General features: G+C 35.0%; 1 protein-coding gene across 3 annotated transcripts in view; it reads right to left on the bottom strand.

The window, feature by feature from the left end:
* Window positions 1–14,972, bottom strand: part of LOC103571506 (uncharacterized) — a 52,996-nt gene extending 38,024 nt beyond the window's left edge. For all 3 annotated transcript variants that reach the window (XM_053737331.1, XM_053737333.1, XM_053737332.1), the window contains exons 1-5: window positions 14,692–14,972; window positions 13,205–13,225; window positions 3,842–3,975; window positions 3,674–3,763; window positions 3,385–3,588 (exon numbers count right to left, since the gene is read on the bottom strand). In XM_053737331.1, the coding sequence (XP_053593306.1) occupies window positions 3,385–3,588; window positions 3,674–3,763; window positions 3,842–3,975; window positions 13,205–13,208 (432 nt within the window). In that variant the 5' untranslated portion in view covers window positions 13,209–13,225; window positions 14,692–14,972. The remainder of the gene's footprint in view (window positions 1–3,384; window positions 3,589–3,673; window positions 3,764–3,841; window positions 3,976–13,204; window positions 13,226–14,691) is intronic.
* Window positions 14,973–18,601: the final 3,629 nt, after the last annotated feature.

Here is an 18,601-nt window from a genome sequence, read left to right as displayed (position 1 = left end):
AAATGCATGTCGTAAACAAAAAGAAAATAAATTTAGCAATTAGATAAAAATAAAGGGGGAGAACAAAAATTCCATGTGTAAATCATTTTTTTAATGATTCATAATCGTACAATAAATATTAAAATTATCAAATTTTAATTTAATGAAACTCATTTTCTGACTTGAAGTGCTTTAAATTAATAATAAAAAAAATACATATTTTTATACTTAATATGAGACAATACTGAAATGATTTTAACAATTGTTACTCATTATTATTATTAAGTAGCATACATTACCTATTACCTATCCCTAATAAATTATAATTTATTCAGTAATCTGTAAATTCATATTTCAAAAACGAATTTGTGTAGTTAATCGTACTCTCTAAAAATGAATGAATTAAATTTACTACGAATTAGTGAATATGCACTGGAAACCAGCTATAAGCATACCATGGTATGGACTGGTGTGCACTGGTTGCATTCATGGTATACTTGTAGCTGTAGAAATAATGACTACCCACTGATTCGCAATGAATTTCACTAACTCATTTTTAGAGAGCACTGGTATTGCTAATATGGAGATTCTTTTTAATTTATTATTAATTTTTAACTTGTCGCTATGAAAATAGAATATTTTCAAAAAAAAGGAAATTATTGGTTTCGGTCTGATTTTCGAAAATCGAGTTTTTATCAGATCTCGACGTTTCGAAATTCTAGCGAGTTATTCTAACCATTTTCAGATGGGCGGCTGTTCATCCGTGCGTGTGTGTACATATAAACTTTTTTTGTCCAACTATATCATTGTGACGAATGATCCGATTTGCATGTATTTGGTGTCAATCGAAAGAACTTGCGAAGACTTAGAACGAAATAGATTTTGAAGCCGATCGATCGAGTAGTTTACAACTTATACACTGTGAAAAATTCCCAACAAATTTTACTATGGGTGCATAGTAACACCGGACTATAAAAAAACTGATACAAAATTTACAAGTGTCCTATAGTAAACGTATGCGCAGAATACACGATTGTGGCCTATGCGCATACATTTACTATGGGACACTTGTAAATTTTGTATCAGTTTTTTTATAGTCCGGTGTTACTATGCACCCATAGTAAAATTTGTTGGGAATTTTTCACAGTGTACGGAAAATAAAAATAAAGTTTATTTTTAGGTTTTTGGTACATAGTTCGTAAATCGCTCCTAGAGCTCGAAAACAGCGAGAAGTTTTGGGGTTGGCCCACAGGATCAACCATTCTTCAAGTTTTTTCAAATTATTAAATTTAAAAAAAAAAGAAAATTTTAATAATTACTTCTCGGGAAAAAATAATTTTGATCTCCGTACATCTCCGTTGATCAATGGAGATAAAAAAAAATGGCGAGCCATATGTACATAGATGTACGGAGATATAAGATGATCACAATTGTAATGGCCGTATATCTACTTAGATGTACGTTGATCTCATAACCCATGTAACCTCCAAATTTCTGTCGATCAATGTACATCTCAGTAGATCTACTTAGATCCAACAAAATTTTTAGGTTATATGGGTTATGAGATCAACGTACATCTAAGTAGATATACGGCCATCACAATTGTGATCATCTTATATCTCCGTACATCTATGTACATCTGGCTCGCCATTTTTTTTATCTCCATTGATCAACGGAAATGTACGTAGATCAAAATTATTTTTTCCCGAGTTGAAAACACTTATATAATATAAATGATACAAAAATTTTTCTTATAATTTTTCAAAAAACAAATAAGAATTTTTTATCCTAAGCTCCTTAATTGTGTTAAAAAAATCTAGGCAATGGTTGGCCCCGCGGGCCAGCCCCAAAACTTCCCGCTCAAAGAGCTCAAAAACATTATTGTGAATGCATACACCCACACACAGCTATTCAATGAATAGCTTCTGAAAATCCGACAACCGCTATCAATGCTCAGATAAATCATGGTCACCCTGAGCTATCAAATACAGAAATGGTAAGCGCGAATCATCATCGACAAAAATGGCTAATGTTTTAGCCAGAATATTTTCCAATAAAAACATTAACATGCTCTGGTAAAGTAAAGACAATAATAAAAATTATTCAAGATGATCTGAACAAGTTAATGAATCACTGTAAAAAAGTAGGCTTTATACTCTCAGCAACTTAAAGTGAGTATATGATCTGTTCTGAAAAGCACATGGATGAAATTATGACACTAAATTTGTTCCCTGATCACATTGAAATTAAATTAGGGCTTATCTTTGATGCTCGACTCTCGTGAACACATAAATAATCTTATTTGTCAATGTAAAAGTAGAATGAACGCAATGAAAGCCCTGTGCTTAAAAAATTGGGGAGGCAACAAACATATATTCATCATTACCTGCAAAACAATTATCAGATCTAAATTAGAATATGATGCTACAGTTGATACTCTGCTAGTAAGTCCAGATTAGCCTTTCTCAATTTAATACACACAACAACACTGAGATTAGCAATTGGAGCTTTTCGAATGAGTCCTACATCAAGAATATTTACCGAAGCCCAAGTACTCTCACAAGATTTAAGAAGAATCGAAATATCTATCTCAAATATACACCATGAAGCGTTTGCTTCAGTGGAAATGTTTTACAACAGCAAGTAAAATTCATGGAAACGGATAGTAAATACCAATGGCACTAACGTTTATTTAAACCATTGGCGCAAAGAGTAAATATTATGAAACAGGATGTGTAATTAGGAGATATCATAGTCCTTCCAAGACAAATTCCTCCAGTACCACCGTGGGAGGACCTTAACTATACCACAGACCACCACATGTTAAAGGAAACTGATAGTAAGGTCAATACCCCAACTACGGTCCATTAATTATAATTAAAATTAATTTCTGTTTTAATTATAATTATAATTGATTTCTGTTTTGTTGTAAATATTGTTTTGTTATTAATTCGAAACAATGCTGAATTCGAAACTTTTTTATGAATAACGTTGTGATAGAATTTACGTAGTGTTTAGGCATAATCAATCATAATTAGTCAAATAAATTTGAAAAATACCATATTTTTTTTTTTTTTCAAACTAAAAGCTAAGAGTTAGTTTAATTAATTAAAGAACAAGATTTAAAAAAAAATAAAATTCAACCATTCCATTTGATAGAAGATTCGTTATTGATTATAAAATAATAAAAGAATATCAATATTAAGCATGATTAAATTGAAGTTACAGAAATTTTTTAATGTACTATTTGATAATAAATTGCAAAAAAATTAATTTATGTTATTTACGGTATTTTAGGGAATTCTTTTCTCCCAGAAATTATTAATTTTGGTAAAAAATTCAGATTCAAGAGAACAAAAATAACAAAAAAAAAAAAAATTTTTTTTTTTTTTATTTTCAACGTACCTCTTTATTAGTTATCTCTAAATTAGGAGATGCAAGAGGTTCCATTGGTCCGTCCATAATTTCGCTATCTTTACTGTTATTAGCGTTAATTCTGTTTTGCCATGTGCCGTCAACTTCATTGTCATGTGGTGTTACACTTTCATTTATTAATGATTCTTCATCTATTTGATCCCCACCATCTACTTCGTTTAATCTTCCAGAAACCTATTTTGAATGCCATATCAAAAACTTTAATACCACTTAAGTCACAACACTGAATATTTGTAATTATTAATTGTTTAATATTTACCTCTTCTTCTAATCGGCGTGCTATTTCATAAGCCTCAATCATTTCAGCAACTCTGTCCTTGTTTACTTTGGCTTCCAATTGTTTCTTTATCTATTTGTTATAAAAAGAGAATTTCGTTAATTCTTTATTGAAGCGTTTAAGATGTTTTAATATTTGTAATTACGTTACCGTTCGTTTCTTTTTAGCTAGTACTGTCAATGAATTATCTTCTATTGATTCATCACTAGAACCATCCAAAGACGATGGGTTGACTTTTGGTGTCCGAGTACGAGTAAATTTATTATTTAAATCTTCCTTTACATCTAAAATGATTTAAATTAATAAAAAATTGTAATACTTTTTAAATATAGAGCGTGACATAGAGGGAAAGAGATGGATGATGAGGGGGGGGGGGCTAGAATAAAATTTAAAGTATTATATTTAATAATGTCTGTCTCTTGAAAACCCCTTTTGTTTTTAACCCCGGACTCCGGCGAGCTAAACCGAGCAAAAAGGGGTAGTTTTGTATATTTTCTAATTTTGCTTTCTGGGATATTTTATGTTAACTTAAAATAATATTGGCTAATTATTAAATTCCTTGCATTCAGATATTGTTTATCTATTTACTGGTTTATCTTTTCTGGTTCTGGATGGTTCATTTTTCAACTTATCAAGTAATTAATAACTTTTAATTAGCAACTGAAATTAACCCCAGTTTTACCCGTTACAAATTTTGGCGCCCGAACAGGGACAGTGTGTGTAATTTCCGAGGTATCGGGTAAAATTAAAACCGTGTTAAATTTTTGATTCATAATGCTTAAAAAACCGGCAACGGAAACCCAGACGTGGGTATGGTCTCTCCGTAAAGAGGGCGTGATAAAAGAACTCCAAAAATACCGCGTAAACCCCGAACCGCGGGCGACTCTAGCCGAACTAAGATTCTTACTGCGATACGATCAACTTTTACTTGATCTCGATCGATCCGAGGCCGAGTTGGACAATCTTGAAAACCCAGAAGCCGCGATCGAGGACGAGCACCTATCAGACGACGACCAAGACAACAGAGACCAGTCACCTGAGGCAAGAAGGGCCGATCAACGTAGAGCCCGCGAAGAAAGAATGCGGGCTGAGATCGAAAGAGAAGAACGAGAGAGAATCGAAAGGGAAGAACGCGAACGAATGGAAGAAGAAGAACGAGAGGAAATAGAACAGCAGGAACGGGAACGGGCTGAACGAGAGCAGATTGAACGGGAAGAGCGAGAGAGAATTGAGAATGAGGAACGCGAGGAACGAGAACGCCGAGCCCGTGAAGAAAGGAAACAAGCCGAAAGAAAAGCTCGCGCAGCCGCGGAACGAACGAATCAAGAACGACGAGAGCAATTGCGACGGGAAATTCGGGCGCGACTTTTGCGAGAGAAAGAAGAACAACAGGTGCATGAAGAAGGTCGGGAACAAGAGAGAGAGGAACGAATGAGACGTGAGAATGAACGAGTAAGAGAAGAGAATGAGCATGAATTGCGACAACGGTTACGACAGGAAATCCGAGCCCAGATCCTACGCGAAGAAAGTGAGAGACGAACGCGGGACGGTAGAAATCGACGATCAGGACATGAATCCGAGGAAAACCCCCAACCAAGAACAACATCCTCAAGGCATGGTACCCCGTTACCAAGTCGCGTCCGACAGTCACTGCTGACAGATGACTCAGTCGAGCTTCGAAAGAGGGACTTGGTCCGGAAATGAGGCGTCGTATTCAACGGGGAACGCGACGTCCAGGAATTCCTGGAACGGTTGGAGGAATTGGCGGAAAACTATGGGTACGAGATGGACCACCTAGTGCCATGCATCCCGATTTTGCTCCGGGAAAAAGCGCTCCTTTGGTACAGGAATAACAAGAGAGATTGGGTTTCGTGGGAAGACTTTGTGTCGGATTTGAAAGCTTTCTATTTGCCTCCAGGCCTCGAACTAGAGCTAGAAGAGCAAATCCGGAACCGCGTACAAAGATCAACCGAAACCGCGGCAGAATATGCAACCAGATTGCAAACGCTAATGAGAAGACACGGTCATATGACAAACACAGCCCGTCTTACTCGTTTGTACCATAATTTGAGACCCGAGTATCGCCGATACATTAAACGTACGGAATTTACCACTGTTCCGGAACTTTTACGACTCGCGGGGGAATATGAACAACTCATCGCACAGGAAAGAGCCCCTCCGGCCAAAGAAACCAAACAGCCACCCCGGAAACCGGTAAAGACCGCGACACCAGCACCACTCGAAATTCTTGAGTATAATTGGCGAGAGTGTTGTTGGAGATGTCGACAACGGGGACATACTAAGCCTGAATGTACGAATCAGTGGGTGAAATTTTGCATGCGTTGCGGAAAAATGGGAACGTTTTCCCGAGATTGCCCGTGTCCACGTCAGGGAAACGCCGAGAGGACCGGAACACGCTCCCAAAACCGGTCCATGAACCCCCAGAGAGCAGTCAATCCGGGAACAACGCCAACAACTCGCCAATCAGCCAACCAAACAACAGTGTTTCAGCCAAAACCAGGCAGTTCCAGCCAACAGCCATGAAACCCTACGATAAGCGTCCTTTTGCCGAGATCCATCTTGGAAACGTTAAAATCCATGCATTGATGGACACTGGGGCAACCGCGTCGATAATTGCCGAACACACGTGGCAATTTATCCAAAAACACAAACTATACACGCGCTATGGCTCCACGCCAGTACAAGGATCAACAATGGGCAACCATTATAACCGGGCAACGTTGGTATACGACGTGAGAGTGCGGCTCTCTCACTGTCTTTGTTGGTTTTGGTCTTTCTCTCTCTCTCTCGTTACAACCCGATTGCTGAGTTCGGCTGAGTTAGGTGCTAGACCACAGGGGATGATCTCGCGCAGCAGGTGACCGTGAATTGGTCCTTTGCGCATAATTAGGTAGGGGTCATCAGAGGTTGGGACCTAAGGGAGTTGAAATTGAATCGTCACTCGAGTGGAAGTGATCGTCTTGGCAATCACGCCAAAATAACACATAAAACCTAAAATTCGTAGTCGTTTTCTTCTTGAAAATAAAATTTATATTGGAAGTAAAGGATTGGTGCCAAGTTCCGCTCAGCCAGCAGCCCAAGAACTTCCAGAATCAACGGCGGCAATCAAAGATGAACCGACGCCCGATTCCACCTGTATGTCGTCTGTACTAAATCAGATAAGATTTATAATAAATTTTCTTATATATATTTTTATACTCTCTCTCTCTCTCTTCAACGTAATATTTTACTTTGAATAATTATTTAATTTATTACCCCGTGTCCATCAAATATTTGCGCGTTAAATAAAATTGATTTCATTGTCGCTGGACATTTATTATTTTATAAGTAAAGGGGAAATTTTGTAAATATTTGGGACTTGGTTAAATAAAAATTCATTATATATAATAATTGAATTAAGTCTCTAAAATTTACTCTCATCACCAGTGTCTTTAGAATAAGTTAAATTTCAGCCGCGTGTCCGGTCAAAACGAGTCGACCCATCTCTGAGATCTATTTCCCGCGTTTAGAACCAGCAACATCATAATTAAAATTTATATTTATTATTAATAATTAATTATTTAATCGGGAAATTTTGTAACTGTGGTTCGTGGCAACTGGACACGAAGTAGCCAAGGGCCCACCGTTATACCATATTGTGCGATCAACTGGTACCGCGTGGGTTGCCATAAAACATGGGAACCAAGAATATACCTTGCCGTTTCATGTCATCACTGCGTACACGAATGACATGCTTCTGGGTATTGACAATTTGTCAGCAATGGGCTATCAATTGACACGCCAACCCGGGACATTTGACTGTCATACCCTCGACATGAAGCATGATCTAGAAGCAGCTCGTCAGGAAATCAAGACCTGGCTCAAATTGGACGAAACGATAGCAGGTCCAACCCGGTGTGCGACTCACAAAATCAAAATTAAACCGGGAACAGAACCGGTAAAAACGCGTTACTTCCCAAAGAACCCTAAAATGCAGCAAATCATGAATGAGGAAGTCGACAAGATGTTGAAAGATGGAATCATCGAACCATCAAACAGCCCATGGAACTCTCCTGTCGTGCTAGTGCGGAAAAAAGACCGGAAATACCGTTTTTGTGTGGACTTCCGGAGAGTTAATGACGTCTCCGAGAAAGACGCATTTCCTATACCGCATGTAAACGCATCACTCGATAAATTAAGAAAAGCAAAATTCATCAGCACTATCGACTTAAAAAGTGGGTATTGGCAAATACCCTTAGAAGAGTCCAGTAAACCGGTTACCGCGTTCACAATACCCGGTCGTGGTCTGTTTCAATTCCGCGTAATGCCTTTCGGACTACATTCCGCGCCTGCGATATTTCAGCGAGTGATGTATGAAGTCCTGGGTGCAGATATTGAAGACCATGTGGTAGTGTACTTGGACGATATAATAATCGTCAGCCAAACTCTTACCGAGCACATGGAAATCCTGAGGAAAGTCATGTCACGACTCCGCACCGCAAACCTGAAACTGAACCCCGAGAAATCCCACTTCTTAAAACAAAGTACCGTGTATTTGGGACATGTGATTGACGAACAAGGGATCCGGACAGATCCGGAGAAAGTCAAAGCAATCACGGAGATGGCCCCACCGCGTACAACTAAAGAACTACGCCAGTTTTTGGGAATGATATCCTGGTACAGACGATTCATCCCCAACTGTGCAGACTTGACTAAACCACTAACTTCCCTGCTTCAAAAGAAGAAACGTTGGAGATGGGAATCCTCGGAACAAACCGCGTTCGAAACTTTGAAAAACCATTTAAAATCGGACCACTTATTAGTCCCCCCGGACTTCTCGAAACGTTTTTTCGTTCAAACCGACGCTAGTGACGTAGGAATAGGTGCCGTCCTGACACAGGCACAGGATGGTAACGAGAAAGTAATAGCCTACGCGAGCCGGTCGTTGAACAAAGCCGAGAAGAACTACACGGTGACCGAGAAGGAGTGTCTCGCAGTGATCTGGGCGATCCAAAAGATGAGACCATACCTCGAAGGGTATGCGTTCACAGTCATCACGGATCACCAGTCATTGAAATGGCTGCGAACAATGGAAAGCCCGAGCGGGCGGGTGGCCAGATGGAATCTGTTCCTACAGCAATATGACTTCGACGTCGTTTACCGGAAAGGTAAGTGGAACAAGGTAGCCGACGCGTTGTCGCGAAGCCATCCTAAAAATACAACAACCGAGAACGCCGACACAGACCTCGTATTAGACGCGCTAACGTTGGGAGACGCGTGGTACGAACGGGTGATAAAGGGCGTCGAAAATGATCCTCAGCGATACCCGGAATATTGTGTAGAAAAGGGCCTATTGTACAAACATGGGTACCACAGCTTGGATTACGCGGACCGAGGCGACGTGTGGAAGCTGTGCGTACCAGCCGCAGGTATTAGGCGGGTTTTGCACGAAAACCATGATGCACCGACCGCAGGTCACGGTGGCATCGCGAAAACGATCGCTAGGATCTCCTGACATTACTACTGGCCAGGAATGAGGGCCGAAATCACCGGATATGTGCGCCAATGCATCAAATGCCAGGCGTACAAGCCGTCACAACAACCACCATCGGCTCCGATGGGCACGATTCCGGTGACCAGACCGTGGGCCGTAGTATCTGACGATATTATTGCGTCCAATCCGCGTTCGACCAATTTATATAAGCCGTGCGAAAGAGGTATTTCTTGTTTTTGCGATAGATACAAGCAATTAAGAAGAATGGAGCAGTTCACGATGGAGGAGGAATTGTGGTTATTAGAGGAGATGCTCCAGCGACCACCCCAGCTGGTGCTCACACCCACCACCACAACTACTACCACCGAGACCACCACACTCCCAACTGCCTCGGCGACAGCAGCAACAACAACAACGGCCACCGGCACCAGAAAAAGGCCCGACATTCGGCTGAGAAAGGTCGAGAAAGTTAAACACCATCTGGTGAGGAAACCCGAACCCTATGATCCGGCGAAACCAGGGTTTAAGCGACCGACAAAACGGCCCATAATACGGCCAGCCAGCGCCGCGATGGTGAAATTAGCAACAAGACCCAGATTAGTCCAATCCAGGACCCCTGTAAAGAAAATAGAAGAGGTAGCTGCCAAACCGGGCCCACAATCACGAAGACCGGTCCCCAGCTGGATACTACTTCACCTGAAAATAAAAAGAACGGACTTGCTACCAACTCGGGCCCACGCGCACGCAGTCCCCAGTTGGGTGAAATTGTACCGGAACCAACCACCAGCAATGAACAGCCGATAGAGGTGGTTATCACCAACCCGGGCCCATTAACATGGAACAGTCACCAGTGGGAAACACCTCTCAGCGCTGGGTGGCTGGAGTACGATGATGCGCCTCTATTGGCGGAATACCCGGCATATTTTACGGACAAGTCGAGAGACTTGTTCTCGTCCAAGACTCAAACGCCCCTGGAGCGGTTATTGGCATCGCTGACACCCCTAGCCGAGGTGAAACCCAAAAAGGCGGCAAAGAAGGTCGTATTTACGGCGTACGATGAGATGCTGCGGTTGTACAAAATCACGCGGTACAGAAACGCCCGGGCACCAAGGATCGAGCCCATGGAAAAGACCGCCTGGGACCTCCTGGACAAACTCGAGGAGCGAAGGAATTCACTACCGAGGGAAGAATAAAACCGGAAGAAAAGAAGTCAGCAAGCTAACCTCTTTTCTTGCTGAGGTGGGAGGGGTGTGATGGTAGACCAGTTTGTGCGGACCAAGTTTTTTTTTTGTGATTACTACTATTTGTATTTCTTATGAGCTAGTATGACTATTTCTAATTCTCTCTACTCTTATTACTAGTTACTTATATTACTATGATTTTCTTATTACTATTGACTAATTACTATTGTGATTTTCTATGACTATTATTAATTGCTAGTGTGATTATTATTACTTATTACTATGTGTAATATATTACTATGATTTTTAACTAGTATTATTATTATTATTATTACTTATGACTAAACCTAAACTATGGTGTTTATTCTACTTACTACTCGTACTTAAAAACTATTTTTTTCATTAACTAGGACTAGATAACTACGTTACTTAATTACTACATGTTTATTGTGATCTACTTATAAATATTGGTATTATAACTATTACTTAATTACTATTATTTCTATTAACTACTACTGTGGTTTCTTTTTAATATACTAAAACTATTACTATAACTATATTGATTTATTTACTATGGCTGTGTTATATTATTACTAAGATTTTGTATGATATTACATTGGTACGAGTGTATAGAATGATAATATGAATGCGCGCCGAGTGAAAATTATTCTAAGTCCCGAGCCAGTAAAATTAAAGGAGAAGAAAAAAGGGTGAAAAATGATTCCATACGAATCTCTTAAAAGATTTAAGAGATTGAAAGAAATATAAAATAAGACAAAATATGAAAAAATAATGTGAGAGAGTTTAATTTAACTTAGTATTTTTAATCGCGTATTCTTTCATTCTCTCACCTTTCGCTCACGAGTGTGTGAGCCGTACGGCTAAGCTTCTCCGTATTTAGATGTTTACTCAAAGTCTTAAACACATTCTTTTCCTTTCCGAATCATTCTTTATATCTCGTTAAATTATATTTTTCAATTCTCACTGATATTAAAACACAAAACTTAGAAGAAATTCAATCTCTTGAATAATATTTCATCGTTTTTCTGCTTCCTTTGATTTTTGTCGGTTTGGACTTAGAATAATTTCTCGATCGCTACGCTTCAGAAAGCAACGCTAGAGGGCGATGAAATTTATCCTTTTCCGTATGTGTGACGGATGGCTCAGGTAATAAAAGCGCTCGGTAAAGCTCGTATTGGAACTTAGTCTCCCGAGACGTTCTCTAGAGGAAGACCATTCCCTGGACGACATCTGGAACTTCGACTACCCCGAGTCCGACCGGACCAAGGTAAGCGAAATTTGATTCTCTGGAAGATTTAAGGGTCCCTACTCTGAGGCCTTCTGCCAAGGGGTGGTAGGTGAAACTAGCCGATTAGGTGGGGGTTAGACGGAGACCATCCGCTTACCCTCAGGGAAGGGGAACTCGTGCAGGGCCGACGGGGAAGTCGACCAGACACCCCTGAAGCATCCGGGAGGGGGTAGACCCGTGTTACTAGTCCACGTAATTTTGTGTGTGTGTGTGGGAATTGACCGCGTAACCGTGTGTACGTATTTAAAAATCATAATAAACCGTGATAAAAACCTTGCTTAAATAATTGGTAGTCGAACAAGGGCTCGAAGCCTATGTAAAGGTGTTGATTTGAATAAAATTTAAATTAATTATATTTAATATTGTCTCTCTTGAAAACCCCTTTTGTTTTTAACCCCGGACTCCGGCGAGCTAAACCGAGCAAAAAGGGGTAGAAAAGATATACTAGGCATCTGGGAACCATCTCAGCTTATGAACTTAAAATATTTTGATATTGCTGATGGGATGTCTCCAGATTATATGCATTCTGTCCTATTGGGTGTAATCAAACAACATACAAATATTTTAATGACCACATTCGGTAAAGAATATTACATAGGTAATCCAAACAAAAAAGAAGCTATTAATTGTCTACTTTTATCATTCAAGCATCCAACCTGTATAACTCGATCGCCCAGAGATATAAACGAAAGAGAAATGTGGAAAGCGAGTGAATGGCGATCGTGGTTATTATTTTATTCCTTAATATGTTTAAAAGATATCCTAGCTCAAAAATATTTAGATCACTTGACTTTACTTGTCGAATCACTTTATATTCTGCTGTCGGAAAAAATTACATATGATGAAGTACGAACGGCGGGTTCTTTACTTATACGATATGTAATTTTATATCAAGAGTACTTCGGAAAAGAAGTAATGACGTATAATACACATTTACTTCTACATCTAGAGAGAAGTGTTTTAAATTTAGGACCTTTATGGTCCCATAACGCATTTAGTTTTGAAAATGAAAACCATTTTGTCCTTCAATTGAAAAAGAGCCCAATTCAAGTTGCTCTACAAATCACAAGAAGGTTTTTTTGTTCTTTTGAATCTGAATTTTTTACCAAAATTAATAATTTCTGGGAGAAAAGAATTCCCTAAAATACCGTAAATGACATAAATTAATTTTTTTGCAATTTATTATCAAATAGTACATTAAAAAATTTCTGTAACTTCAATTTAATCATGCTTAATGTTAATATTCTTTTATTATTTTATAATCAATAACGAATCTTCTATCAAATGGAATGGTTGAATCTTATTTTTTTTTAAATCTTGTTCTTTAATTAATTAAACTAACTCTTAGGTTTTAGTTTTGAAAAAAAAAAATATGGTATTTTTCAAATTTATTTGACTAATTATGATTGATTATGCCTAAACACTACGTAAATTCTATCACAACGACGAGTATATGAGTCTAATTTTAATTGAGTCAACTAAAATAATCTTTTAAAAAAAAAGTAAATAATAAAATAGACGTAGCTTACCCATAAATATTTTGATCTGAGCTGCAAATTCACCAATTAAAAGAAAAAAAAAATAAATATTTTAGTAAAAATAATGTTTATCAATATTTATCGATCAGGATAAAAGCTCAGTACTGATCCGCTTTTGGACTCTTTATAATTTAATGACTGATGTAGTTGGAAACTGTAGAAGATTCTCGAGATTATTACCCAGGTTGACCGAAGAAAGTGGTCGAGAAGTCGGCGTCCTCTGCATCATTTTGGCGGGAAAATTATCTTACTTGATTCTTATTAAGAAATATATTCTTTGCAGAAATAATAATTTATCAAAATTTTATTATAAATATTTTTAATTAGTTAAAGCTGATACCAATTTTTATCGGATTATCAATAGATTTATTTTATTAAGAATTGTCACAATTAAATTTTATTTCAAAGCTGTAACGATTTATGTATTTATTAAATATGATAAGTTAATAATTAATTTTAGTTATTAAAATTCTTAATGACTAATAAATTATTATTTACTACGGCAAAGATTTTATTTATAAATTATTAAGTACTTAGTTTATTTTTGAAGATAATTTTTGTCAAGCAAAAGATATTTTATGTTAAGCCGGAAACGAATACAATAATCTCTTGTGTTACAAATAAAGTTATAGATTTATTTACTACACTTAAAAGATATCCGATCAAAAGTTTTGCTTTACAATTTTATTTTAAGTACTTATTTTGTGTTATTTTAAGAAAGTAAACTATAAGGAAATGAATGTTAGCGTCTAGTGTTACAGAACGCGTATTTAATATACTCTCCAGGTCAAAGTATACAGAATTCGTACCGACACACAATATTACAATGACAAATATTTTGAAGAAATAATTTACAATAAATAAGAGAAGTAACTAAGTATTTATAAAAATTAGATGCGGGTGAATGAATGATGAAATGTAATGGAATGATGAATGTAGAGAATTAAAATTTTATACTGGTAAGAAATTTTTGAAATTATCACAGAAAAGTTTTATGAGAATTTTTTCAGTAAAGCCGTGAGAAAAATTAATAAAATTTTCTATTACCCGTTTGAATTACTGCAAAGTCCCTGTTCGAGCGCCAGTTGAGACAAATCGCTTTTCGCTTTCGCGATTTTTACCAGCAGCCACCAGAATTTGCGGGTTGAACCCTGGCTTAGGCTGGCCTCTGACAAATTTTTATTTCACTTGGACAGAGCAGTGGGCTGGGGTTCTTGCAAAGCAAAGACCCGCACTTATTCAAACATGGCAACGTATGTAAAATTCACTAACTTACCTCACGGCTTATGACTTATCAATAGATTTCTTATTGTTGACGAACTTATCAATTCTTACTTAATTAATGATACTTTTATGAAACTATTGAAGGATCCTACCAGTAAAATAGGATATGAATAAGATGAACAAATAGTAGGTAAAATGAATGATTAACAATATGTGCAAGTTTATTGCCAATTATAATAATAAAAATTACTTACAAGAAAATGCAAGCGCTGGGTGTAATGTAGAGAGATGTGTAGCACAGTATAAATTTATGTTACGAGGATCTCGCCAGTAGGTACAGTGATAGTTACTTAAACTAACTTTACTTATAGAAATTAATAATTAAACAATAAAATATAATTGCAAGATAATTGCCAACAATGTACAGAATATCGCAAGTTAATTGCCTGAATTACAATTAGGTTTTGCAAGTAAATTGCCGGAATTAATACTGAATAATTAATATAAGAACGTCTGTACGCTAATTGATCCAGGATCGAAGTCTTTGACTGATAATTGAGGGTCTGGGACTTGCCTCTGAACTCTGTCCCCACTTCGCCCTTACGGTCATGCGTCAACGTGAAAATTAGTCATGTGACCACGGCACTATGACTTGTGTAGTTTCAGACGACAAGAAGACGGGGAAAAATTGGAACCGCAAGGCTGAGGACGACGAAGACAATTCACATTGTCTCAATATATATATATATATATATATATATATATATATATATATATATATATATATATATATATTGATGGATATATGCTAGATTTATGATGTGCAGTTGTTTAAAATGTCCATGAATTATTATACAAACGACCCGATTCTTTCACAAATTTTTCCAGTGAAGCGTTCGCTACAGATGAAGCTTAACTTCAATTTTTATTACTCAACTTGCCATTTGGACTATTTTTTTTTTTTTAATACATATTTTGATGGCTTTGAAATTCATACAAAATATTGAAAAAAATTTGTTTGTTAATTAATTTTTAACTAAAGTCGTTCGTTTCTCTCATGAAAAATCAATGTATGTATGCGCTATTCTTTCCACAAACAGAGACAAAAATTTAGCTTTCAAGTATAGATCTGGTGAAAAATTGTATTCACTAGCCTTCGGCTTGGGTAGGCGATTATTGGCAGGCAGCGCGACATCTGATGGTTACAGCAAATCATGCTCGAGAATTGTAAGAGATATAGAATCAGTAATCAAAATCAAAAATCGTTGTTAAAACAGAATATAAAAATTTATAAAGATATAAATAAAAAAGTGCAATTGTATTTTTGATATTGAAAATTAAATTACACTCATTTCGATAAAGAAAATAAGTGTAAAAAATTTTAATAAATATAAAATAATATTATTTTAGAATAGAATAAGGTTAACCGATAAAATCAAAGCAAATAATACATGACAGCTATAATAATAAAAGTTTTAAAAAGCAGTAGAATATTAATTTGAGTTTTTTAACAAAATTGCAGTGAATAATTATATTTTAATTCATGATAATTTGTTGGTGAATCGTAACTAAGACAGTACTAACCTACTAACTTATAATGTTGTTTTTTTTTTTTAAATAATTTTTAGGCAATGATGAACATCATTATCCAAAGCGGATTTCAATCAATAAATTATGGTATGTTGTTTTTTCTGTAATTTACAACACAATAACTATTATGAACCATTTATATCTTTAACTTTCACGTGTTTATGCTCAACAAGAGCATGATTCTACGAAATTGTCCACAGCGAGCGCTGCAATCGATTCAGTTGTCCCCAACATATGCAAGACTCTCTGCCAATACACATAGCTTGGAATTTCCTACTTTTCTCTCTAGATGTCTAATATACTATTTATAGGAAAGCATGAAAATTAATAAATAAATAATGGAAATTCTACTTCTATTTCAGTTGCTGAAAGGCCTGTTTTTTTATTTCGTTTTTATTTATTACAGAAAATTTTTAATAAATGCTGATTTAATGATTTCATTGAAAATGAATGAAAAATAATTAATATTTTTCAATTTTGAAAATTAAAAAAAATATTTAATAAATTAAAATTATTTGACATAACAATTTAAATTAAAAATTTTCAATTGACATACATTTTTTTCTTAATAAATATATTTAATAATATTTATTTATAATTTCGGCTGCTTTCATATATTTTCCGATGCACACATTTGAGAGATTTACAATTCTTCAATTTTTTTAAAATTAAATTTAAGACACACATTGGCACATGTTGATGTAAATATTCTCATTACACGTGTTTATAATACATTAATTGGCAAGTTTTCAATAAATTAAAAATTTATCAAATTCACATAAATAAATTATCATTTTTTTTTTGTGTAAAATAAATTAATTTATTTTCAATATTATAAAAAAATTTATAATTCACATATCACTTCTAATATAAATTATTTCATTGAATTATTATTTTCAATTATTCAAAAAAAATAAAAAAAAACCATTATGCATGTGCTATTATCTAATTAATAAAACAATAAATTAATCAATCAACCAATCGATTAACCAGTGATGCGTGTTTACAAATCAGTACATTAATATTATTATAATTAGTACCACACTTCAATTCAAGCAAATTTATGAAATCCTCATATTATATTATGCACATTTTAATCAATAATTATTTAATTAAATAATTTCTAAGCAAATTAATTTAAAACTTGAAATTTTTAATGCCTACACTGAGAAAAGAAAATAACGTTTTTTATAGGCAATATTTTTTCGTGTAAAACAATAAAAATTATTGTATTATTAAATATAGGGGACGGAACGGCAAAACGGGATACCCCCAAAATTTTATAAAAGAACAAACATTTTTTTATTTAAATATTTTTTAAACATTCCAAAATCACTTTTGTAAATATGATTAAACATTGTTTAAATTATTTTTGTTTAACTTTTTCCAAAATCGAGTATTAGTCGAAAAATGTTAATTATTTTTGTTTTATGATAAAAAGTATTACAAGTTTGTTTTATTCCTTTTTATCCAATAATTATGTAAAATGAACTTTGTCTAATGTAAATTACTTACAAAAAAATTTTAATTTAATCAAATTTATTTAATATCCAGAAATTTTTTTTTTTCACCTTTTTTAGACGGTACCCGATTTCGCCCGCGAAACAAAATTTTTGGCATCCCTTCTCCTCCCCTACAACTCGAAAAATAATTTACTTATCAAAAGAACTCAAAATTTTTGAATGCACTTTCGGAAAAACAAAAAAAAACCTCTTTGAATTAAATTCAATACTTTTCAGTTAAGAAAATTATTTTTAATTAAATATTTAATTTTTGAATTAAAAATATATGAAATTGAAAATTTTTAATTGCATAACTTTCGGTAATAAGACAAAAATACGATGTTACAAAACGTTATTTTTATTCTGAGCGTGACGAGCCGAATCATGTAAATACAATATTATTTTTAGTTAATATTTTAAATTAAATAATTACAACAATTACATAAGTACCTCGATAAAATTAACTTCTATTTATTTTTATTTTAATTATTTCTGTGACAATTAAGTATGTACTCATATAAATAAAAAATAAAATGCAAACGTTTAAATCGGCTCAACTAAAGAGTGAGGTAGAGAATTAACATTCAGTTACATAGAACAGTAATTTTTATGAGTGTGAATGTAGCTAACAATTGACTATTGTTTAAATTTTAGAGTAAAAAAAATAAAATGTCAACAGAAAAAAAATTTTAAAATGCGTAATTAAATAATTAAAAAATCAGTACGCGCAATTTTTTTCAATTTCATTATTTTTATTAATTTATTTAAAATTTACAAATTTTCTTAGATCTGCTACATTCACACCCACTAATTTTTTTTATCTAATAATTATAAATATGATTCTGGAGTTAGCCGATGTCTAACAATTTTCGGATTTTTTTTTCTTTTGTTTTTTTTTTGTAATCGATTTATTGAAAAAAAATCCGAATATTTTTTATTGTCTACTAACTTCAGGATCATAATATAAATGCATCGCAATGAATATCTTAAAATATATATGTATTTGTCTTAATTAATTAAACAGATTTGTTACTGTGCAAATAAAATTTTCCATTTGTGCTCAAGTTAATTT

Source organism: Microplitis demolitor, chromosome 3 (assembly GCF_026212275.2).
Source record: "Microplitis demolitor isolate Queensland-Clemson2020A chromosome 3, iyMicDemo2.1a, whole genome shotgun sequence".
Lineage (NCBI taxonomy): Eukaryota > Metazoa > Arthropoda > Insecta > Hymenoptera > Braconidae > Microplitis > Microplitis demolitor.
Note: the sequence above shows the minus strand (reverse complement) of the source record. Positions and strands in the feature narration are given on the sequence as shown.